This window comes from Mytilus galloprovincialis, chromosome 11, assembly GCF_965363235.1.
Source record: "Mytilus galloprovincialis chromosome 11, xbMytGall1.hap1.1, whole genome shotgun sequence".
NCBI lineage: Eukaryota > Metazoa > Mollusca > Bivalvia > Mytilida > Mytilidae > Mytilus > Mytilus galloprovincialis.
This window is the reverse complement of record NC_134848.1, coordinates 37,327,629-37,353,215: the sequence shown is the minus strand read 5'-3', so window position 1 is coordinate 37,353,215 and position 25,587 is coordinate 37,327,629. Positions and strand designations below refer to the sequence as shown.

Below are 25,587 nucleotides of genomic sequence, written 5' to 3'. Positions count from 1 at the left end.
TTTTCTTGTAAAATAAACAATATTCATATGTACTTTACATTTAATCCATATGGGATCAATAATTGGGGATTTCTTACCATGACTTGGTACAGGTAAAACTTTCAAATGAAAAAAGTGAATAGAAGCCTTGCTAATTTCCCCCCGTTTAGTACGAGTTATGGATATACAATATACATGTAGTGGTTATTCTTAAAAAATACCTTATAGGGAAAAAAATGCAATTTTCTGTAACAAGATTAATTCTTTTATCTGTACATCTTTCATTTTTGTTGTGCATATTGCATTATCTTATTCTTTAATGTATTCTAATAAGTTATATTCTGTATACATATTTCCAATTTTTCCCTATACTTTATTAGTTTTCTCGTTTAAATTGTTTTACATTGTCGTTTCGGGGCCTTTTATAGCTGACTATACGGTATGAGCTTTGTTCATTGTTGAGGGCCGTACGATGACCTATAGTTGTTAATTTCTGTGTCATTTCGGTCTATGGTAGAGAGTTGTTTCATCGGCAATCATACCATATCTTCTTTTTTATATTTATATTTAAAGTGCTCATTTTTTTGTATACATTATTTTGATTTTTACTTTGTTCTCCTTTCTATTAACTCCAGTCAGTCCTTCTCATACTAGGTAAAACTGTTAAGCAAAATTTGGCTTCGTATTTATTATGCATACCTCACAACCATACATTGATAGAATGCGACAGGGGGGGGGGGGGTATTACAATAATAAATCTAGGGAGCAAAACGATTTCCAATTGATTTGATGTTCCTTCCGATTTTCGTTTTATTTCCATTAAATGTATTGAAAATAATACACGGTTGAGTCAAGACTAGATAACATTTGCCCAAAAATTGAAATTAAACCCCGTGCCTGTAGTGTACGTCCTTATATTTTTACAGATAGTTTTTTTTTTTGCTTGTGAGAGAGCTGTCTACTTATTCTATTATCTTGATTAATGATCTATTTCTTATACTGTATTTCTGTGTCATGTTGGTCTCTTGTGGACAGTTGTCTCATTGGCAATCATACCACATCTTTTTTTTTATAAAGTAACTAACGGGCAAACAAAGTAAGAAAATAAAAAAAAATAAAGAATATATAGAAAATGATGGAGTGCTATAATATAAAGAATACAGAACAGTGGTGGATCCAGAACTTTTCTTAAGGGGGTCCGCGAACAGATCCCAACCCCACCCCCACCCCCTCCCTGGATCCGCCTATGCAGAATAATTGCTAAAATAAACGAGGAATAGAGAAATTGAAAGAATGTTTTCAAGACGGTGTGCTATGGTTAGTAAAACACAACCTTTTCATGACGAATTACTTCTTCTGATTGTAATGAACTGTTTCACCACGGTATCTTCGCGACTCGAGACTTTTTGAGTTATCTCGCTTTTATCAAGCAATTTATGTCAAATATAATTGTATTAATTGCATTTTATATTCAGCGTGTATGAGACTTATATATAAATTAACTGTATTCTTCATGCTTTGCCAAAAGGTGTAATATCATGGTAATTCAAAAAATATAGTAATTAAAAAAATATTACAAAAGATATTTTAAGAGGCAATTGTTTTCGAACAGTTTGTTATTCAAATTTCTTTTGTAAAAATTAAAAAAAGTATATTTGGGTTTGGTAAGAAAGTAAAAAAGGCGATAGAAGTCAAATATTCATATATTTTAAGCAAACAGTTTCGACTTTTCGCATGCAATGTGTGATTGATTGATTATTGCTTGTTGAACGTCCAGTGGAAAATACTTCATGTACATTTAGGAAGATAATAAATTAACAATTCATACGATTGAAGTTTGTTACGGGGTAGGTCGACGGGAATTACGGACGAGGCATTTATAATTCCTCAGAAAAATGGGGAATGGTTAGATAGGAGCAACACTTTTTAGTTTGCAACCGGCTACTTACATACCCTTCAAGGAATTGTTGAAATGGTTCTTTAAAATACAGGAATCGCAATATTCAAGCGCCCTCAACGACGCATGTATTTTCTGTCCCGATTCCACCTCGATGTTGCACACCCTCACAGACAAACAGATGCCCAAGTTTTGAGTTGTATTGTCAGAACAGGTATGCTCATTTTATTTGTATACCCAAGTCAAAATTCGGGATTACCAATCTATATAAGTCTAGTACATGGAAATAATGAATATTGTTATTTTTAATACACACTTCATCCGGACAACAAACACATTTTTTTTTATATAAATAAGGCCGTTAGTTTTCTCGTTTGAATTGTTTTACATTGTCATATCGGGGCCTTTAATAGCTGACTATGCGGTATGGGCTTTGCTCATTGTTGAAGGCCGTACGGTGACCTATAGTTGTTCATGTCTATGTCATTTTGGTCTCTTATGGACAGTTGTCTAATTGGCAATCATACCACATCTTCTTTTTTTTATAAATATAGTAAAGGCGACAGTCTTAGAGAGCAAACTGGATACATCGATAGTTAAGCAGATCACAAAACTTCAATGGTATATTTAAACGCAGAATAAATTTTTAAACACCCTGAGTTAATCGTTGAACTATTTTAAATAATTTTTTTATTAACATGTTTTGTTTACGTTTCATTGTTTAATTTAGATCTTAAATATCATGGGTCATATGTAGAATCATTATCACATCGTGGTATTGTTTTACTGATTGTATCACAGCTGTATGGCATTGTTCGACTGATTGTAAATACCTATTTTTGGTATTGTTTAACTAACATCTGATTTGTGTGAACATTTTTATTTAGGTATACAAATACGTTGTTCTCTTATATAGGTTGCTAAGGTTGCCATTCAGTATTATACACATCTGGATATTGTACGAAGCTATATGTGAATTATAATAAATACTTGGTTTAATTACGTCAAAAGGTAAAATTAATAATTTTAATCTTTTACAAATAATTAAATATGCATTTTAAGATTGAGTACAACTGTAGGTTATCATGGTCATTTTCTAAAGGCACATTAAAATAAGAAGACATTGTATGCCTGCAAATGATAAGACTAGCCACAAGAAGACCTAAGGACAGTGATTTATGCAACTCCGTTTAAAGATCTTTGAAGAGTCTGTTTATTTACATGTTAAGAATGTCAATTATATGTTTTCCTGCTATAAAAAGTCTTCAAAGATACCAGTTTAAAAAAATTGTACATCAGTCATACATGCGTCTTCAGTAGACTCATCAGTGGCGCTCGAATCTAAACAGTTTGAGGCCAAATCAAGTTCTAAATCGACGAACATTGTAACCCAAAAATGTACATCAGTAGGTTTTGACATTCGCTTGCAGTCTGAAAACAATTATTAAGTTTCATCTCGCGTATATCAGTTTTAATTCATATCGATAATTAATTAATTAATTTTGATTGATTGATTGATTGGCTTTTTAATTGATTGATCGGTATCAGTTGTTGTGTTTACGTCAATCAACGCGCATTGTCGTAATGTTATTATGGAAAGAAGATGTAGTTGTGGATGTTGCGTTTTCATTGAATAGAAAAAAAAACACGGCTTTAATAGACCGTGTGATTGGTGTTTATCAATTATTATTAAAAAAAATGAAATCTTATAATCTTTTATACAAATAAGTTTATAGTTTAAACGATAATGGTATTTGAATGTATATTTCAGATTAAAATGACACAGTCTGAAAAGTTCTGCAAGCCATGTTCAAGAAGTGGTAGCTCATCCGTTGCTGTAAAACACTGCCATGACTGTGAAGAAACGTTGTGTTCCGATTGCTTCCAGGTCCATGATACGTTTAAACCTCTTCTCACTCACCGCATCACTGATCTTGGTGGAACTGGCGCACATGCGTTTTTGAGGAGTAAATTCTGCATAGAACATCCGGGTTCTAAAATGGAATATTACTGTACCGCACATACTTGTCTTTGCTGCAAGTCATGTATAGAAGACGGACATAGAAGTTGTGTTAAAGTAAACCCGATCGATGTGGCTTCAAAAGGCGTGAAAAAATCCGCAGAGTTTAATGATTTTGTAAAGACAATTGCCATCATGAAGAAAACGGTATTCCAACTAACAGAGAAAATCCACCAAAACAAAGAAGATCTCAATGACAACAAGGCTAAAATAAAGAAACGAATTCGAAAATTCAAATCAAACGTTCTCAAACGCATTGATAGTATTGAAATAGAATTGATGGCGGAAGTTGACTCGGTGTTTTCAAAGATAATATCGGAAGCTGAGAATGAGGTTAATATAATTGACCAACAAGCAGAGCATATTAACGAAATGTGCAATCAGTACGAATATCTTGAAAAGAATGGAACAGATAGCGATTTATTCGTTGTTCTAAAATCTAACTCGAAAAATATAGCGCAAAATCTAGAGGATCTCAAAGTAGCTTTGAAATCACGTGCGCAAACGGAAGTCTCTTTTCAAAAATCAAATTTGATATCTGAAATTAACTCACTTGGAACAATAACTGTTGATTCTATAAATGAGGAAGGTTTTTATATAAACGAAACCGGTTTTACAGCCGACACTGTTAGCAAGCGCCGTCAAAATTACGTGCCTACGAGATTTAAGTTAGATAAAACATTTATGGTGAGTGAAAACAATGCTGAGATTGAGATTACCGGGATTGGAGTTACACGAAATGACCGTTTAATTCTCTGTAATAAGCTTAGTGCCAAGTTGATGATTTATTCTAGTAAAATACAGTATCTCTCCGAACTAGCACTAGCAGGTAAACCATGGGATATAACCGTCCTACCGGATTCGGACGAAGCATGGGTTTCTATCCCGGAAAGAAGTTGTATTCAGCATGTAGATGCGGACTCCATGAATGTCGACCCACCAATAAAAGTTCCTAAGTGTTATGGAATAACTTTGGTAGAAGATAATATTGCATTGGGTCGATGGGGCGAGGTTGTAATTATCAATAAAGAAGGGGGTCGTATCAAACAATTGGAATTCGGAAAGGGAATAGTACACAGCCTCTCTTCTGGTATAAACGGGACAATATACTGCTGTGAGGGTGAAGACGGGATGTTCCGATGTGTCAGACTCCTAGATGGAAAAGTCTTGTTTACGTATAATTCCGAGGATTTCCGATGGCCAGTTAACATGACGACTGACGTGCAGGATAATATATATCTGCTCGGAATGAAGTCGCATAACCTTCATCGCCTGCTACCGAAAGGGAAGTTTCATAAAGAAATGTTGACAGAGAGCGACGAACTAAACTTCCCACGATGCATTGCGTTCAACAAAAACTATTCGAAATTATACATATCAAATGATCTGGGGAAATCTATTACTGTTTTCTCTTGTAAATATATTTGATTTTCTTTGCCAGCAAGATTTTAAAATAAATTTTGTGAAATAATCAGACATTTCTCCTTATCTTTAATATTTCTGTAACATAGCTAAAAATGTTGACCATGCAGTCTTTCTGTATTCTAGTGCTAGCTTTTGCAATTAATTCTCATACAACAAGAATGTGTCCTCAGTACACGAATGCCCCACTCGCACTATCATTTTCCATGTTCAGTGGACCGTGAAATTGGGGTAAAAACTCTAATTTGGCATTAAAATTAGAAAGATCTTATCATAGGGGACATGTGTACTAAGTTTGAAGTCGATTGGACTTAAACTTCATCAAAAACTACCTTGACCAAAAACTTTAACCTGAAGCGGGACAGACGGACGGACAAACGAACGGACAGACGGACGGACGAACGGACGGACGGACGAACGAACGGACGGACGGACGCACAGACCAGAAAACATAATGCCCCTAGGTGGGGCATAAAAATAAGGAGATGTGGTATGATTACCAATGAGACAATTATCCACCACAGTTCAAATGAAGTGGATTTAAGCAATGAAAGACAACCGTACGGCTTTCTTCAATGAAACAGACCCATACGGTCGGCTATAAAAGGTCCCGTCATGAAAATATGAAACAATTCAATAAAGAAAAGCAAGGGCCTTATATATAACAAGACTTTTAACAAAACCAAATACGACCCAACAACAATCACTGAACTACAGTGTTCTGACTTCAATTCGTTTTGCTATTGGTTCAAATTGTAAAAGGGCTCAATTTAAGAGCTATTACATAATTAATTTTGTTGTAGAGTTAACGTTGCATGGTGGAGAATTTGCAAGTTATATCCAAACGATCCAAGTTTTAATTTGTATAGCATTAGGCATATTATAACCATATATTGCGCCATTTTTAACATATTTTATTGTTTGGCTCTAACCATTGTCTTCTGCCAGCGACGTTCATGTAAGAAATCGAACTTTGACTTTGAATAATGTGAAAACCACGCAAACGTTCTTTTTCTTTATGTTTGCCGTGCAGCAATCACCTTTACTGTTTATTAATATCAAGTGTCCACTATAAGATAACGACAGCTGTATATAGCCTTGACATTCATCGTTTTCCCACAATTTTGTGAGATAAACACCTGAATATTCCGTAATATTAAATGTAGTTAAATCCGGTTGCGATTCTAATAATAATATTTTTAAGTAAAATAATTTGGGTTTTCTACGCCCTCTTGCAATAGGCTGGCAATTGAATGTTATAATTTCTCCTCGATGAATTGGTCTGTTCATAGAACATGATGTCCATGGGTTTGGATGGACCAAGCTTATTTTTGTAGGAGAGAAAAACAGCATTTTAACCAATTCACTAGTAATGGCGTCACTTCCGTTTGTTGAGATGACGTTAACATCCATGTTTTCATGAATCTTATAATCTTTCAAACCACCAATTTTTACTGGAAAAAAATATAGATTGCAATAAACTGTTGATTTATATTCAAAAGTTTTATTGTTACAACAAATGTACATAGTATTTCAGACTCTTTCTAAACTATACATTCCATGAAAAATGTGCCGGAAATGTTAAGCAAACGGCAATAAATTTTTCCCTAAGATATAATCTTTTTTTGGAAATGCGATCTTCGACAATAATGCAGTGCAACATTCAGCTGAACGGTTTCAAAACATACCTGCTAAATCATTGCAAATGCATAAGGGAAAGACAATTTAACTTCAACATGTGCATTGGGGGAAGGGGTGATTAAAAAAAGATTTATATATTGCTTCGAAAAACTAAAATAAAAGTTGACTCGGACACAAACCCCCCCCCCCCCCCCCCCCAACAACCCCCCGTTTTTTAAGTTAAATGTTTGCTTCTTATGGCTAAATATTGACTAATAGTGCTCATTTATTCTCGAAGGCCGTATCCGTACTTGATGGCATCATTTACGTTTGGTCTCTGGCGATAGTTTGTCTCTTTGGAAATCATTCCAGTTCTTCTTCACTGAGGTGTCAACAAATATTATCAATTAAAATATTTCTCACCTATTTCTACAGACACTGTGCCATAAATTATTTCAAAGACAATCCAAGCTCCTCTATTTCTTTTCACGTTTGCAATGCGCTTGCCTGTAGTAACTGAGCGTAAAGTCAGTGTATCGCCATCTTGTCTTTTACCACGCATGATCGTTACAAGTATCGGTGAAACGTTTGAGAGTGTTATGCTACTTATTTGTGAAATTAAATCAGCTCCATACACATGTTTTCTGAGGTTACCAAAGAAAATCGGATCGATCTGGATTACACCAAATCGTATCTCACCACTTCCAGATAATTGGACAGTGATCTTATCGCCCTGGTTGACAGGCAAGTTTGTAAACGCCAAACCACCAGAATAAATTGGCGCCCACGTCACTGCTAAGCCATTGCCAACGACTGTCAAATTCTCACCATGTTCTTCAAACTTAATTTCTAAAATTATACATGAATACGAAAAAAGAAGAAAAGTCATGAATGTCAATAAGAAGCAAATCCTAAACACCAAAAGATCAAATTAAGAATGGTTTCATAAGCCTCAGCTACTGTGTTACTACTTTAAGAACGATTACACATTGTCTTTTAGAACATAGCTTCCTATCTTATCTCAATTTTACTAGTACTTTTCTTAAAAAAAATATGTTAATAATTTTTAAAAATGGCGGATTACGAAACGGACTTTTTTTTATTTAAATTTATTGTTAATGCCCAACTTTCATATTTGTTTGTAAGTAAACAGAAAATCAAACAGAGTAAACGATTCATAGTCCATTTACACAACTGTAGCTTCGAGTGACGGCTCGGTGACGAGTTACGAAGTAAGAACCACAGTGAGGTATACCAAAATCTAACAATATGCAGTTTCACTCCATAAAATCAGTTCAAAGTATTTCAAACATTAGGCATATATTACCGTTGAATGTTTTGATTATAAGAATTACTATTCATCTTTATATTTTTGTCGGATGAGTGCATTTACATTTCATTAAAATGATAACATCGAAATATTTTATATGAATTTCAAATTTACCTTCTGTTAAAACCATTTTAAAATTCAACCTTCCATTTAAAGTTTCGTGTCGACAACCGAGTCATTAATTTACAGTAACGTGTTAAGTGATCCTATCATAGAAAACAATAGAGTCACTCGTTTATAAAGATTATTATTGTAACAGTTACCATGTATTAAGTTTTCTATGCGGTAATGTGAAATTTCACCATGTTCTTCAGTTCAAATATTTTTTTCATACAAAGTGTACTTCGGTCAACGCTTTTACACCCCAACAAATTTACAAAAAGAAGCAATTAATTCTTAAATGAATATGTGTCTTAAATTTCAAGTTCATGTGACCACAATGCAACTTCACGGTTAACCGCCACGAACCAAAACTTTTATCAGCGAAACGAGACGTGCACACACAGGAAACAAAATGTCCGCTTCCCACCATCATTAGCGTGGCATATAAACATTCTAATAACCTTTATACTAGTAATCAATTATAAGTTCATGAACGATGAGTGTTGTAAAATTTCAAAACAGGAAAATAATTATGATTTTTTTACAGAGTATATGTAGTTTTAACAGTCTTCATTTGCAGCTGGTTTTGTGGAAAATATCAACCAGACAGCAGAGGAACAAAGAAATGACGAGAGCAATTTCCAAGCAAGAACCGGAGCTCATAAACGTCCATTGGAATACTTCATATATCCAAAATGTACAGAAAAATTAGCTGTCAAACAGCATTTTAATTGTTGATTTACATTTATTTGCCGATTTGTGATTCAAATACATTGTAACTGAAAACGAGTTGTAACGATACATAGTGACACATACAAGATATAGACACTTCATCAAAATTATTTCAAATTTTATTTTCACTTTCATTAATTTGATTTTTTTTTATATAATAATATTTGAAGAGCAAACTATATTCAGCCATATACAAATCACATGAAATCTATTTTTTCTTCGGTAACTTGACCAGAATGTTTGTCTCTGTAACGTACGGTTATTTCAGTTCCTCCATTTTCCATATCAATAAAACCTTCAGCATTTTCCGGCCATTGGCCGTTCGGCGGATTAACAGTGATTTTTCCTCTTAGTGAACATCCGGAATCTGTTATATATTTCGGGTCTTCATCTTCTGAAGCGTAAACTTCGATAATCTTCGGTTGTTTTCGTAACTCTTTGTTTTGATGGATATCTTGTATGTCAACAGTTCGTATTTGCCCTAGTTTAATGATTTCATTTATTGAAAACATTTTTTGAAAACTTTTGTCTGCTCGCAGTTCTCCGTCAATTTTAAACGTTTTCTTTTCTGTTTTACCTTCTGGGATGTATGGCCGACGCAGCGTGAGTCCTAGCGTTTCGCGACAAACTCTACCAGTAACAATGGCTGGTTCATGACCAAATATAACTGATCCTTTCAAAACGGCCAATGAAGTCGCTACAGGCGACACAACATTTTTGATAACGGGAAAAGCATCGACAATTGCCTCTCGGATAACCGGAGAATCGGAAAATCCACCAACTAATATCATCGCAGATGGCCATGCGCATCCTCTTTTCAAAAAAGTCTCATTAATGTGATTGACAATTTTTGTTACACAGTCCTGGAAAAATCTCTTGAAGATTGCAACGTCAAATCGCAATTTATCTCCTACATGTTTTACCGTACCTTTCAGTTTGCCTTTGAGTTCTTCACTAATATCTTTTCCTCGCTTATCCTTAAACATCTGAAAAAGTTCGCCTCCAATTTTTACTACAACACCAGTTTTAGCACCGGAAGTTGAGAGTGTTTTCTTTTTCAGTTCAAAATCGCTCATCATCTCCATGTATACAGGAAGATATTCTCTTTTAAACTCGTCGATGACGTCATTTCCGAAAACCGTTTCTAGGAAGTTTTCGAAATTCTTATTGACCTGGTTACCGCCCCATGCCCCTCCTGTAACTCTGTACACGTGCTCTATATAGGTCAGTTTCTCCACACGTTGTATTACCTTGACAACCGTGATATCCGCCGTACCACCTGAAACGATAACAGCATACTTTATTTAAGGAGATAATTTATTTTTTGATTGGCCAGGATTCAGGATTGTAAGACCCGAATTTGTTATATGACATATAAGGGAGGTCGCCGGCTTATTTGTTAAAGCCATATCTTACAGCACGCCTAAAGAGTCGAAAACGTTGTCGTAATTGTTGCACATAGCTTGGTATAAACCAGATGCTCCGCAGGGCGCAGCTTTATACGACCGCAGAGGTTGAACCCTGAACGGTTGGGGCAAGTATGGACACAACATTCAAGCTGGATTCAGCTCTAAATTTGGATTGTGATTAAATAGTTGACACAGCATAGGTTTCTGACACAGAATGAATGTGTTCTAATGAACTTAAAATTTTTGTTTTCTCTTAGAGCAATTCACTATGCTGTTGAATATTAATCCTCTCAAAAAAATGTTTGAAGAAATTTTCTTTTTTATTTATGAAATTTCAAATGAGAAAAATTTTTTTAATCACATCCCCCTTTCCCTTATTCCAAAACTAATCTCAATTAAAATTTCTAATGGAGTTTGCAACAATAACTACTCATTTAAATACATCATAAAATATTAAGATGTAAAAAAAACTGCTTGTTATCACTGAATGGTAAAGATTATTTTAATTTATCAGTTGGTAGTAAAAAGTGAATATACATTGTATATTGTATATAACAAAGATTTAAGTTGATTCTGGACAAAGAAAGATAACTCCAATTAAAAAAAAATCTTGCTATTGCACAATATTTTGCAATTAGATATTTCTTGCTTACTATTCTGGACAAAGAAAGATAACTCTAATTAAAAAAAAATTTGCTATTTCACAATATTGTGCAATTAGATATTTCTTGCCATTGAGCAATACTGTGCAATTGAAAAGACTTGCTATTGCACAATACTTAATATAATAATTTTAGATCCTGATTTGGACCAACTTGAAAACTGGGCCCATAATAAAAAATCTAAGTACATTTTTGGATTCAGCATATCAAAGAACCTCAAGATTTCATTTTTTGTTAAAATCAGACTAAGTTTAATTTTGGACCCTTTGGACTTTAGTGTAGACCAATTTGAAAACAGGACCAAAAATGAAGAATCTACATACACAGTTAGATTTGGTATATCAAAGAACCCCATTTATTCAATTTTTGATGAAATCAAACAAAGTTTAATTTTGGACCCCGATTTGGACCAACTTGAAAACTGGGCCAATAATCAAGAATCTAAGTACATTTTTAGATTCAGCATATCAAAGAACCTAACTGATTCATTTTTTGTCAAAATCAAACTAAGTTTAATTTTGGACCCTTTGGACCTTAATGTAGACCAATTTGAAAACGGGACCAAAAGTTAAGAATCTACATACACAGTCATGACAGTTAGATTCGGCATATCAAAGAACCCCAATTATTCAATTTTGATGAAATCAAACAAAGTTTAATTTTGGACCCTTTGGGCCCCTTATTCTGTTGGGACCAAAACTCCCAAAATCAATACCAACCTTCCTTTTATGGTCATAAACCTTGTGTTTAAATTTCATAGATTTCTATTTACTTATACTAACGTTATGGTGCGAAAACCAAGAAAAATGCTTATTTGGGTCCCTTTTTGGCCCCTAATTCCTAAACTGTTGGGACCTAAACTCCCAAAATCAATACCAACCTTCCTTTTGTAATCATTAACATTGTGTTTAAATTTCATTGATTTCTATTTACTTAAACTAAAGTTATTGTGCGAAAACCAAGATTAATGCTTATTTGGGCCCTTTTTTGGCCCCTAATTCCTAAACTGTTGAAACCAAAACTCCCAAAATCAATCCCAACCGTTCTTTTGTGGTCATTAACATTGTGTTTAAATTTCATTGATTTCTATTTACTTAAACTAAAGTTATTGTGCGAAAACCAAGAATAATGCTTATTTGGGCCCTTTTTTGGCCCCTAATTCCTAAACTGTTGAAACCAAAACTCCCAAAATCAATCCCAACCGTTCTTTTGTGGTCATAAACATTGTGTTTAAATTTCATAGATTTCTATTTACTTATACTAACGCTATGGTGCGAAAACCAAGAAAAATGCTTATTTGGGTCCCTTTTTGGCCCCTAATTCCTAAACTGTTGGGACCTAAACTCCCAAAATCAATACCAACCTTCCTTTTGTAGTCATTAACATTGTGTTTAAATTTCATTGATTTCTATTTACTTAAACTAAAGTTATTGTGCGAAAACCAAGAATAATGCTTATTTGGGCCCTTTTTTGGCCCCTAATTCCTAAACTGTTGAAACCAAAACTCCCAAAATCAATCCCAACCGTTCTTTTGTGGTCATTAACATTGTGTTTAAATTTCATTGATTTCTATTTACTTAAACTAAAGTTATTGTGCGAAAACCAAGAATAATGCTTATTTGGGCCCTTTTTTGGCCCCTAATTCCTAAACTGTTGAAACCAAAACTCCCAAAATCAATCCCAACCGTTCTTTTGTGGTCATAAACCTTGTGTTTAAATTTCATAGATTTCTATTTACTTATACTAACGTTATGGTGCGAAAACCAAGAAAAATGCTTATTTGGGTCCCTTTTTGGCCCCTAATTCCTAAACTGTTGGGACCTAAACTCCCAAAATCAATACCAACCTTCCTTTTGTAGTCATTAACATTGTGTTTAAATTTCATTGATTTCTATTTACTTAAACTAAAGTTATTGTGCGAAAACCAAGAATAATGCTTATTTGGGCCCTTTTTTGGCCCCTAATTCCTAAACTGTTGAAACCAAAACTCCCAAAATCAATCCCAACCGTTCTTTTGTGGTCATAAACCTTGTGTCAAAATTTCATAGATTTCTATTAACTTAAAACTAAAGTTATAGTGCGAAAACCAAGAAAATGCTTATTTGGGCCCTTTTTGGCCCCTAATTCCTAAAATGTTGGGACCAAAACTCCCAAAATCAATACCAACCTTCCTTTTGTGGTCATAAACCTTGTGTTAAAATTTCATAGATTTCCATTCACTTTTACTAAAGTTAGAGTGCGAAAACTAAAAGTATTCGGACGACGACGACGACGACGACGACGACGACGACGACGCAGACGACGACGCCAACGTGATAGCAATATACGACGAAATTTTTTTCAAATTTTGCGGTCGTATAAAAAGATATGGACAAGCTTGCTATGCGGTATGTGTTTTGCTGATTGATGATTGCTGAAGGCCGAACGATTACCAATATAATAGTTGCTAACTTCGACGTCTTTGGTGGGAAATTGTCTTATTGGCAATAATATCAAATCTTATTTTCATATGATAAGCAATTACTCCAGTATTTTGATTGGTTGATTTCCGACTCTGTGTATCATACTAATAGATGCACTTCATCGTTATAATGACTGTCAAACGTGTTGTTGTTTATCTATCACTCGTCTTGCACGTTTTAATTCCCCTTTGGCATCTTTATACTTTTTTCATCAATATAAAAGAAAAGATATGGTATGATTACAAATGAAACAACTCTCCACAATAGACTAAATGACACAGAAAAAAAAACTAAATGTCACCAGACGGCCTTCATCAATGACAATGAGCAAAGCCCATATCGTATAGTCAGCTATTAAATGCCCGTTATGACAAAACATTTAAATTATGAAAAGCAATGAAAAAACAAACAATAGAAATAGGAAAAAGAAGATGTAACATGAGTGCCAATGAGACGCCTTTCCTTCCAAGTCACAATGTGTAAAACGTATACAATTATAGGTCGGGCCTTCAACACTGAGCCTTGGCTCATACCGAAGAGCAAACTATAAACTTATTTCGTCAAATGATACGCATACGTTCATATGTATGAACTTTCCAACACAAGTGAACATACAATGAAACTAGTTTAGACAAAGTTAGATATATCAAGTAACTTCGCACTAAATTCTCTACTTGTATGATTTTGTTTTCATATTTGTTAATTAATCATGTATCAGCATATTTGTTCTCATGTTTGCCCAATGAATAACTTAAAAAGGATCAAAGGTTGAATCCCGAATAAAAGTTAGAATGAAGAAAGAAATGAGGAATGACCCAATTCGAAAGTTTCAGAACGGTTTGGTTGACCCTTATTATATCTTTGTCACAATTGACAGCGAAAACGTTCCACTAGAAACCGTATCTTGACCTCCTTACTCAATTATGACAAACCAAATGTGACTCATCAACGAAAATTACTTTCAACGAAGCGGTGCCACTATAATTCACCATTGTTTTTGTACTTCTGTAGTGTCAATTTCAATACCGTGGCTTTTTTGTAGAAGAGAAACAGAAAATACCAAAATGATATCAGTTGAAATCAAACTATTTGTTTCTTAAATCAGGCCGTTAGTTTTTTCGTTTGAATTGTTTTACAATGTCACTTTTGGGCCTTTTTAGCTTATAATGAGGAATGGGCTTTGCTCATTTTTGAAGGCCGTACGGTGAAATATAGTTTTTAATGTATGTGTCATTTGGTCTCATGTGGTCTTGTGAAGCGTTGTCTCATGGACAATCATACCACTTCTTCTTTTATATTGAAAAAATAAATGCCATGGCAAAAAAAGGAAACGGTCAATTGAAAAAAAAATCAGTGTAAACAAAGGTTATGGTTCGTGTTTTTGAATCTAAAATGTCATGTGTTGTGTAATTTTTATGCAATGGTATTGCCTGGCTTGTGAGGTTTGGTTACATACCACCGAGGTCTACAATCATAAGTCTTCGTCCTTCTTGGAAATATTTAGCAATTCCTTGGTCCTCGGGTAACAGACTACAAAACAAGGCTGCAGCTTCTGGCTCATATGCCAGCATCATCTGGGAACTATCTATACCTGCCTGAATTAGATTAAAATATCTAGTCATTTATTCTCTACAGCTCATCAAGGAGTCTTATAGGAGTATACATCCATGAATTTCAGTGACATCATATTGGAAGAATTAAACCTTGATAACTTTCGAAATTTCAATTTCTACCAAAACAATATGCAAATAAAAAAAAATCAAGGAAAATGACTTCGTAGGGGGACAACATGTCAGCAACACACCCGTAGTCAGGGGTTCCATGGGATCGTACCACACCCCCTCCCCTCGAATGAAAACAATTAAACACTGTTTAAAGGTCAACTTTCTCTTTGAATTGTAACTGTTAAAGTTGTGATCACCGTGTATCATCGTACAACGGATATAGGTACTAACCAAGCGGGCGTGAGCGATTTTGATCTTACATGGTAACGAAAATCTTTGTTTTGTTTACATAATATCAATGTGCACTTCAATCTAAACATAATTGCTGTTTTAAGAAATGATTTGGTCGTAGGTTGATGATTACAGATGTCTCATTATTTTCCCAAAACAAGAGGGATTACTAAAACATTGCAAAAGCATGTGCAAATACTTGTCAAAGAAGTTGGCCCTCGTCTCATCTGATATAATTCTATATTCATTGCAACTCTTTTTCTGATAGAAGGTCAATGTGTGTGTTAAATAAGTATAGCTGTTTCAATAATTGGCATTGAAATCTTTCATACATATGTTATTTTTCGATATTTTATCTCTAAAGAAGCGTTGTGTGCGGTGTTTAGCTGACCAGATAAATCCTTATGTACGGTGCATAGTTAAGTTGTTGTACACCGTACACAAAAACTTTATTTTCAAACTCGTTTATTACCCAAAAAGTTTCAAGGAATGAGTAATCACAGGTAGGTTTATGATTGGTAACTATTACTTTTGCCCTGTATTAGGTTTCTTTCAGATAAAACATGTAAATTTCTCAAGAACTGTATCGAAATTGAAAGTTGGTGTTGACATTCACAACTATTTGCGCATGTACAAGTTAATTTTTCTTATTAGATTATCAAAGTTGTTTTATGAATAGGAAAAAATCGATGCGAAAATTATTTGGGAGCAGGAATTTCAAATGTTGAGAAATATACATTGAATATTGATAAAGCAAAACAAAGATTTTCGTTACCGTGGAAGGTCAAAATCGATCATGCCCGCTTGGTTAATACCTATATCCGGTTTACTGATGATACACGGTGTATAATATATATACTAGTAGGAAGATGTGGTGTGAGTGCCAATGAGACAACTCTCCATCCAAATAACAATTTAAAAAAGTAAACCATTATAGGTCAATGTACGGCCTTCAACAAGGAGCCTTGGCTCACACCGAACAACAAGCTATAAAGGGCCCCAAAATTACTAGTGTAAAACAATTCAAACGGGAAAACCAACGGTCTAATATAAAACCCTTTCCAAATCGCATATTTATCAATTATTTGGTTCTGCAATTTAAAACCTCGCCATTCTGGAACTACATTTTTAATCAAAATTATACATTTATAGTTGAGCCTGTCGAAATGGTGCAAAACCTAAATAATCAATCATCAACTTCACTTTCATGTTATAACACACCTTGACATTACTTCAAATATATGTGTAAGTTAATTGTAATATTATAATGTTATTTCCTTGAAAATAGGAAACGACTAAATTTTACAAAATTTTCCTTGTAATAAAAAATGGTACGGAAATGACTCATGGAGAATTTAACATGCTTATTCAGGTTGGCGGATAATCTTAGCATGATTGATGAAAATTCATTAATTGTAATCCTTGTTTTTTGTTTAATCTTCTGAATGAATTTGAAAAGAAATTACAATGAGAAAGAATAAAAGAACACCGAAATGTCTACTGCCCCAACAGGATACACATGTTATAAACTTACTTTCTCAGAGGCTACCCTCATGAACTGCTTTGCGGCGTCACTCCAAATAGCAGGAACGGTAATCACAAAAAAGACGTCTTTAACAGTAAAGCCTAATTTTTTACTGGTAAACATTTGAAGAAAATGTTCTTTAAGATATCTTATTGATTCCGAAAAAACTTTTATTGCCGGCATATCTTTTCCTGTTATATCTTGGATAGTCATCTCCAAGGATATTTCCTGAAAAAAATATGTCATACTTAATATTTTATATATTTTAAGGATAAATTGTATAAATGACAAAATGAATTGTTATTTGAATTGAAATGATTCAAAACAATATCCTTAACAACACAACCAGTTACAAACTACAGATAATTTTAACACATACTGGGAGGGTATGGAACTTTCAGATCCACAAAATAACTAACTCTAATATAAAATTATACCAGTTACGACGCTGGTTATTTAGAAAACTGGGTTGGAATTCAACTTCAAAACAGAAAATTGGAGGCCCTAGAAAACTGGGTTGGATTAATTCTACTTCAAAACAGGAAATTGGAGACTCTAAAAACCTATGTCACCTGACTATAGGTCTATGTGCATATTCCACGAACGAAACTCTCCAATATATTGTTAACAAGGATAAAATTTACGACAAAACAATATATCTCTGTTTTGTTAATTTTTTGCTGCATGATCAATTAGTTTGATTTCTCTCCAGTTTAAACATATTTATTTATAGTGGATTGGGAAACAAGTAATTGTAACCTATATTAAATTTTTCCCTGTAATTTTCTCCCCGGAACAGTGATCGAAGCAGGAACCTTTGTGTCAGTAGTCCGATGCGGTAACCACTACACCACGGCTCTCCATTTATCTTTTTTAGTTTTACATCACCACACAAAATTCTCATTAAGATCAATAAGTCCTTATAAGCGTGACAGTCTACTTTCTATATGGGCCAAATTTGACTATTTGTAGATCTTGCTCGCTGAATAAATTTGTGATTTAAAAATGTCTTTTTATGATATTAGAATCTGTACCATATAAGGCAAAACGCATGGAAGAGAGGGTTATCGGACAAATAAGTTACCAAACGATGATTGCGGCGAAGTTTGGTTCAATTCAGAGGAAGACTTTTTGTAAAAGTTAACGGGCGAAAGACGCCAAGTAACATACGCCTATAAAAAATGGCACGTAATTTGGAAAGCATATTTATCTGAACTGAATGTGCTTGCTTCTACGGCAAATTAGCTTGGGAAGCTATAGTTAAAGTTAATGATTGCAAAACAAATCAGAATCAACATTCTGAACGTGTCTTGTGAAGTCTCAATATAATTGAAAGCGGTAGTATCATCTATTTGTGAGAGCTTATTAGTGTATTTAAATTGTCTTTTACCATTTTTACTGAATAAGTTAGTCTATCTAAACTGTATCCCTGGTCATGTTGTTATATTCTGGTCATATCATTATTTTCTGATAAGGGTGTGATTGATTTTGGCCTCATGCACTTGGGCTAAAAGTGAAATTTAACGACCTCATTTCGTCTGCAGCAATTGAATTCAATTTCAGCCTCAAATACTTATGTTAATCAGTAGTGGATCCTTATCTTGAGAACGGGACGCTGATTCCGACGATCAGACAGACAGATAAACTAATTGAATATATCAGGTGATTGGAAAGTTGAACATGTTAAATATTTGAAGATTGATTGACTGATTGATTGATTGACTGACTGACTGATTATAACTCTTTAACGCCACTTTTCGCACCCTTTTCGTAATCGTGGAGGTCTGTTATTGGTAAAGAGAAATCGGAGAGAAACATCGAGCTGCAACGTACGGTATCTGAACTAAAACATTAGGGTTGACAAGCTAGTGATACTAGACCCCCTTCAAAAAACAGGAAGTGTTAATCGCAAAACACAAGAAACAGCTAGCATGTCGCATTGATATTGAATTCAGGACTGTTATGTTCAAGCTTGGGCAACCTTGTGCATAAAAATACTGTGGACAAAGCTTTTTGAGTTCTAGAAGTGTCTGACTACATACCCTATTGTGTAGTTGCATTTTGAAATTCTTGACGTAAAAATGTTTTGCAGCATTATCGGAGTCATCTTCCAATAAGTCTGAGTAAGTATATTGTGCTCTGTATCCAAAGGAGTTAAATGATAGGTCGGGATTTAGCAGCAACACTGATGGTGCTTTCATCTCTGAACTGTGAACTCCCTCTGCTGACCAATCATTAGTCCTAATTTGAAGAGGGTTTGACTCAAAGTCAGACCGCATGGAAAAGGCATACCCGGAAAATGTTGTTCCAACGTCGATTGCAGCAACAACTAATCTATCTCCTCTTCTGTCTGAGCTGGCCATTTTTATAAAAAGGTCTACAAAAATAAATAACTCATACGTTTGTATTAGGTTTGTACATAATATGAATAAATTGAAATTTGTGACTAGTTCAATGAGACATCATCCTAACAAAACAGAAAAACAAACAGCCTCTGGCCTTTGTTAGTCTTGTATGATTTTTAATTTTAGTTTCTTGTGTATAATTCGGAGTTTAGTATGATGTCCATTATCACTGTACTAGTATACATATTTTTAGGGGCCAGCTGAAGGACACCTACGGGTGCGGGAATTCTCGCTACATTGAAGACCCATTGGTGGCCTTCGGCTGTTGTCTGCTCTATGGTCGGGTTGTTGTCGCTTAAACACATTCCCCATTTCCTTTCTCAATTTTATTACAGAGTTCTGTCTTCAACAATAGTGAAGTGTTTGTGCATTACGTCGAGATCTGGATTACCCCATGTCTAAATATTTGTAATATAGAATAGAGAGTATTTAAGGTCTACCGTCAAATTATACGTAATATTAAGTTATAACAAAAGACGAGGTTTTTGTTATTATTTTGACATCTTAGTACTTTTAAATATACCTTTAGAAGTATGTAAAGAGAGAATATGAAAAAAAAAAATGGACAATGCAAGCTCCCATTGAACGCCGCTAAAGCAATGTGCATTGCAAGCTCGAGTTATGCTTCTGTGATTTCCTATTTAATCAACAAAAGGGGCGGGCACCCTGCCCCACCCCCTCCCCCCACACACCTGAATTCGTCTCTGTTCTTAAATGGTTGTTATACTGTTTCTCTAAGACGATCACACAATTTTTAAGTATTTTAAAAACACCAACTTGATGAAAAAGCAGATCATTATATATTTGATAATATAATGCCTTACTAAAGTTAAACATGTGATGGAGAGTTTTCGCTTTGGTACTCATATCACATTATCTTATTTTTGCATGAACCCCCTGAGGGGTTCATGCTTATATATTGGCGAGTTTTGGATGTGTCTATGGGCCACTCGATATCTCTCGGCCGGAAGTCAGAATAAAATTCTCGGAACGTCTCTAAAGTTTTCGGTCATTTATACAGGTCTTAACAGGTCGTTATCTACGTCTTTGATATGGTCCCTTGATGGCCCTTGACGACGCAATCTATACTATTAAACGAGAAGACCTCATTTTGGGTGTCGCTTCTCTTCTTTCCACAATAAATTAACCAACACGCCCCTGTGTCCTATAGGTACAGTGCATAGTCGCATTTGTCATCCATTCATATGATTATTCAGATTGAGTTATTTTGGGAGAAAAAACGAGAAAAAAGGCATCCGGATATTGTCCCGTCATTGGATGAAATTTTAAGTCAGATTAGACTTCCGGTTTGCGTTTTTCTGTATACTTTGAACATACATATACAAAGAATAAAGTGTATTTTCAGAATTCTATCTGCTATCATTTTCAAGTTTACTATCCACGGCGGTCACAGAGTTTATTAAATAGAGAGAGTCTGTATACTATATCAATGACCACCATGGATCTTAGAATTGAACTTAGAATTGAAAGTAAAAACACTATATTTATATAGTAATGAATGTTCATAATATACAGAAAAGCGCTAAAAATATTCATGTGAACTTTTGATACCTTTTCTGAAATTCTCCAGTCATTAAATCTTATACAAAATTCATTGATTACAAAAAAAGAGAAGATGTGGTATGATTGACATGTTGAGACAACTCTCCACAAGAGACCAATATGACACAGAAATTAACAACTATAGGTCACCGTACGACCTTCAACAACGAGCAAAGCCCATACGGCATACTCAGCTTTAAAAGGCCCCGAATTGACAATGTAAAACAATTCAAACCAGAAAACTAGCGGCCTTATTTATGTACAATCAATCACAGAAAGGATTTTCGAGCATGCGTATTCTGTTGCCATAGTCAAGCGTGCTTAAGTTCAAAGGGCACAAACCGAAACTATACCGACTACGTCGGGAAAATGAACGAAAAACAAATATGTAACACAAAAACAAACGACAACCACTGAATTACAGGCTCCTTACTTAAATGTTCATAACATACTAAATGTATGTTCATATTGAAATTGATAGAAAACCACAAATTTGGAATTTTGAAAATAAAGGAGGAGGGATAAAAAAAAAACATTTTCCTGTCCCCAATAACCTATGAATTATGATACTTTTGCTGAAATTCTCCAGTTATTCAATATGTTACAAACTTCTTCCAACAACACTTTACATACTTTTAACTACGCTCTGAATGACCGCGATTTCGCGGGTGTGTTCTAGTTATATTTATTTTAAAACAACCACTGTGCACTGTGTGTATCTGGGTCAATTATAACGTGGTATTGTCTGTTGTCTCAATAACATGTAAACTAATTATGTTTGAAGATTTAACCACGGGATACTGTGTATTTCATCATACTAGACTTACGGGAGATAACATTCTGGTTAAAATATTAATATTAGATCGGAAAACAGAAAGATAATATTCTTATCAAAAGTATTAAATTCAATCGGAATCAAACAAATATATACAGAATAAATACTGTATTTATGTTTCTTTATGTTTCTGGAGAAACTAACAATGATTGAAATCAGAATATTTTCAGAGTTGCAATTAAAGTATTTTTTTATGACAAGATACTCTGCTTTGGTATTTTTAAATATTCATTTGTAAAGGAAACAAATTAAATCTAAATAAATTCTTGCATCCTACAAAAAAAATTGTGTATAAACAATAATCATTATATTTCTACATTAATTATTTCATACTATTTTAGTTTTTATGTTTTATGAGTAATTATTATTTATTTTTTTGTATTGTAATATATCCATAAAACGGAAAGTAAGATCAATTTATTAAATATTTAAATTTTAAACGGTCGTGAATAAAAATACTTATGTGTTTTCAATTCATAAAGCATGATTTTAAATCCTTCCTCCTCACAACAACCATACAAATAATTTACAATAATTACAACAAAATTTAATTACAACTATCGGTTTGCGTTCTCAAAAATTCCGGATAAAATGTCAATGAATCCGGATTCAAAACATTTAATGTAGGCCGTTTGACATTCGGTTTCAACTATTAGATTAAGATACGTGATGACGCAAATGCGTCTTCTTTTCCTGAGTATCAGTGAGATGCTTTCTATTTACTATTTCGTGCGCTAAAATACTACTTGCATGCAATAATATTAAATTCACTCGTGGAAGCTTATTTTCGTTTTTGTTATCTAAATTCAGGACACGGCAGAAAGAGCTTTACATGTGACTTTCAAGCACGGTCATCATTACTAACGGTATTCTGACCACAAGTTGTTTCTCTTTTGTTTCTTTTTTGAGTCACTGTCCTATTATAAATTTTGACCTTTTCAAAAAGCTGAGAATTGTCTACCAAAGGAATAGATTCCTTAACTTTGTAATGTTTTTAAAAATAATCGAGCTTCAAAATAACTATTCAAATAGAAGCTGTAAATATATACGTTCAACTGGTTTCTTCTTTTCACAGTCAATTATTTCAATTCAAAAGCAAACACAAATTCAGCAACAATCTTTTGGTGACCCGGCAGTCAGCGGTCTTAGGTTCATGTATTGCTTTTCTTTTTTAAAGAAAGCAACTTGTTATGTACTGCTTTCAAATTATTGCTTTTTTTTATACTTAGTACCAATAGGATGAGTTGTGTTGTAACATAACTTACTGTTCCGTGTTATGTGGTATCAAGTCACATTAGCTGGAAAATCGGTGATTAATGATATAATACATGTAATAGGAAGGGGCTATATACATATGGGGATCTATACACAGCGTCCTTTCTTTACGAACATGAAACAAACCACATCTGTGTCATGATCTTTTCGTTGATTTGCTGTTTAGCTAATAAGTGTAGAATAGCAATGATGAACTAGAATTGCCATTGCAAACAATAGCGGATGTCACCCTGGTTCCCCAATTGCCACTAAACGGCAGCCATTTCGAAATGTTCCATCAGTAAATGCAGATATAGCCATACACAAACGATCTTTCTGTGAGTTTTCATAGCTTTATTTACGTTTTTCTGTTTTCAACAATTGTGCCGTTTCCATGGCAACGGCGGTCATTTTGGAAATTCCAAACTCAAACGTCAAGTCTACATTAGCTAGGCAGCATTTGTTTTAAGTTTCATTAAATTTGAAGCATGTTGGAGTTTTTCATATTTTTGCTGTTTCCATGGTTACGGCGGCCATTTTGAAAATTCCAAAGTTTGAAAATTCCAAAGTCTAACTTCTGCTGCAAATTGTTCTCTCCATAATTATATACCATCATGTACCATTTAATGTCTCAAGAATAAATTTAACACTTATGTTCTGGAATGTTCCATGAAAAATTCACCCCCCTCAAATTATGTCTAGAGACCCCCCGGTTGAAAAAAAAAATGTACCATGTTGAAGTGTGCATGAGTCTCTTAATATCATAGAAGTTTCATATAAATTGGAACACATTTCTATTTTTCACATTTTTGCTGTTTCCATGGCAATGGCAGCCATTTTTTAAATTCCAAAGTCAGATGCAAAACTACACATTGTGATTAACATTATGTTATAGTTCCATCAACATTGGTCCATTCAGTTCCAAGAACTAAGCTGGACAAAAAGTGCGGAATAAGAATAATAAGAAAAAAAGAATCGTACAATAACAATATGTCACCCGACCTCCGTCAGGGTGACATAATAAGAGATAACTATTTTTAGTTTTAAAAGTTGTAAGTATCAAAGACATGTATAACTGCAAACTTTCACTAAACGAGGTGAAAGTGACAATAAATATTTCGTCGGTGATGCTCGAGGCCAAACTATTTGAAAACCCCAAACTTATACAACCGTTTAAGAGCTGATAATCAAGGTAACCTTCCGGACTCAAATTGGAATGGTCCAATGTTTGTTCAATTAAACTGTAAAACATTGATCATCCCTTAAACATTGTTTCTTTAACGAATAATATATTAGTATTCTTTCTAAGTTTAATAGATCTAAATTGAAAACGTTTTATCAGCTATATATATAGTAATCGATGAAATAAGCGACAAGAGAAATCGTTTTGACAGTCTCCTGTCTATGTAAACGCTTATCTATTTAAGAAAGAAGGTTATATCAGTGACACATAAAACTGTATCATATTTCTCTCTATAAATATATATCAAAATTCAACAATAATTTCCTGCTACATGTATTTGTATATTTTTATCACACAAAGTACACTACTTTCAATATTAGGTCACACAAGTTTCCCGAATGTAAAGTAGTCATTTCGAAAACTCTTATTTCCATGGTGATTCTTTAATATTTTCTCGTTAAAATACGAAAAAACAAAACGGTCATAAGCCAGTGAGAAACTGCGAGGTCAGGCGTAAAATATTTATACAAACATGACAAGTCACAATCTGGGACATCTTTTAACAATAGGTCTTTTTTTTAACAAATCGGTTTAAGTTTTGTTTTATTCGACATAAAATGCAAATGTACTTCACATTCTTCTGTGCTAATACCGTGCACAAACACTCCCTTAAATGGCTTTTCTATTTCCATCACTCAACTGACCAATTAAATAATTGATAGCAAATAAACAGTTGAATTACCTTTTTTAAAAACGTAAATCTCTTACCTCAGACCGTGGTCACGTATGTGTCATTGGATTTGTGCTGTTCAGCGACATAAGTTGAAGGAAAAAAACAAATGTTTCTGAGCCTCAAATTTCATTCATTATAATTTACTTCCTCAATAATATAATGTTACACTTCATATTTCAAAGGGAGATAATAGATTTTAAATCAAAATTAATTTTCTTGTTGCTAGCAACGGTGCATGCAATTATATTTTAATTTCTCATACTCTGCTTGTTCGTAGGATTTTCTTTTTAAAATTTATTTGTAAGTTGAGAAACTTAGTAAACAAGTAGTACCTTTTTTTAAAAACAAAAATCTAAATATATATCATTTAACATAATAACATTGTTCACCGATTTTCCGATTTCACCTAGATAGATGCACACGCACGATGAAGCTAATTTGTTTAGCGAAATATTGCGTGAATAATATATAAAATATAACAAACTAATTTTATAACACT

The 25,587-nt window shown here is 33.9% G+C and overlaps 1 protein-coding gene across 1 annotated transcript; it reads right to left on the bottom strand.

The window, feature by feature from the left end:
• Nucleotides 1-9,205: 9,205 nt before the first annotated feature.
• Nucleotides 9,206-25,255, bottom strand: LOC143052110 (heat shock 70 kDa protein 12B-like). The gene is made up of 5 exons (XM_076225083.1): nucleotides 25,124-25,255; nucleotides 19,158-19,492; nucleotides 17,125-17,343; nucleotides 15,092-15,230; nucleotides 9,206-10,381 (listed from the first exon to the last, which is right to left on the bottom strand). The coding sequence occupies exons 2-5, from the start codon at nucleotides 19,476-19,478 to the stop codon at nucleotides 9,300-9,302; spliced, it is 1,761 nt and encodes a 586-aa protein (XP_076081198.1). The 5' UTR covers nucleotides 19,479-19,492; nucleotides 25,124-25,255; the 3' UTR covers nucleotides 9,206-9,299.
• Between the last annotated feature and the right edge of the window lie 332 nt (nucleotides 25,256-25,587).

Coding starts and splice junctions, on each gene's coding strand:
- LOC143052110 (XM_076225083.1), bottom strand. CDS start 19,478: ATGGCCAGCTCAGACAGAAGAGGAGATAGATTAGTTGTTGCTGCAATC. Junction 17,344..19,157: donor AAATGCAACTACACAATAGG/GTATGTAGTCAG, acceptor TATTTTTTTCAG/GAAATATCCTTGGAGATGAC. Junction 15,231..17,124: donor TGAGGGTAGCCTCTGAGAAA/GTAAGTTTATAA, acceptor AATCTAATTCAG/GCAGGTATAGATAGTTCCCA.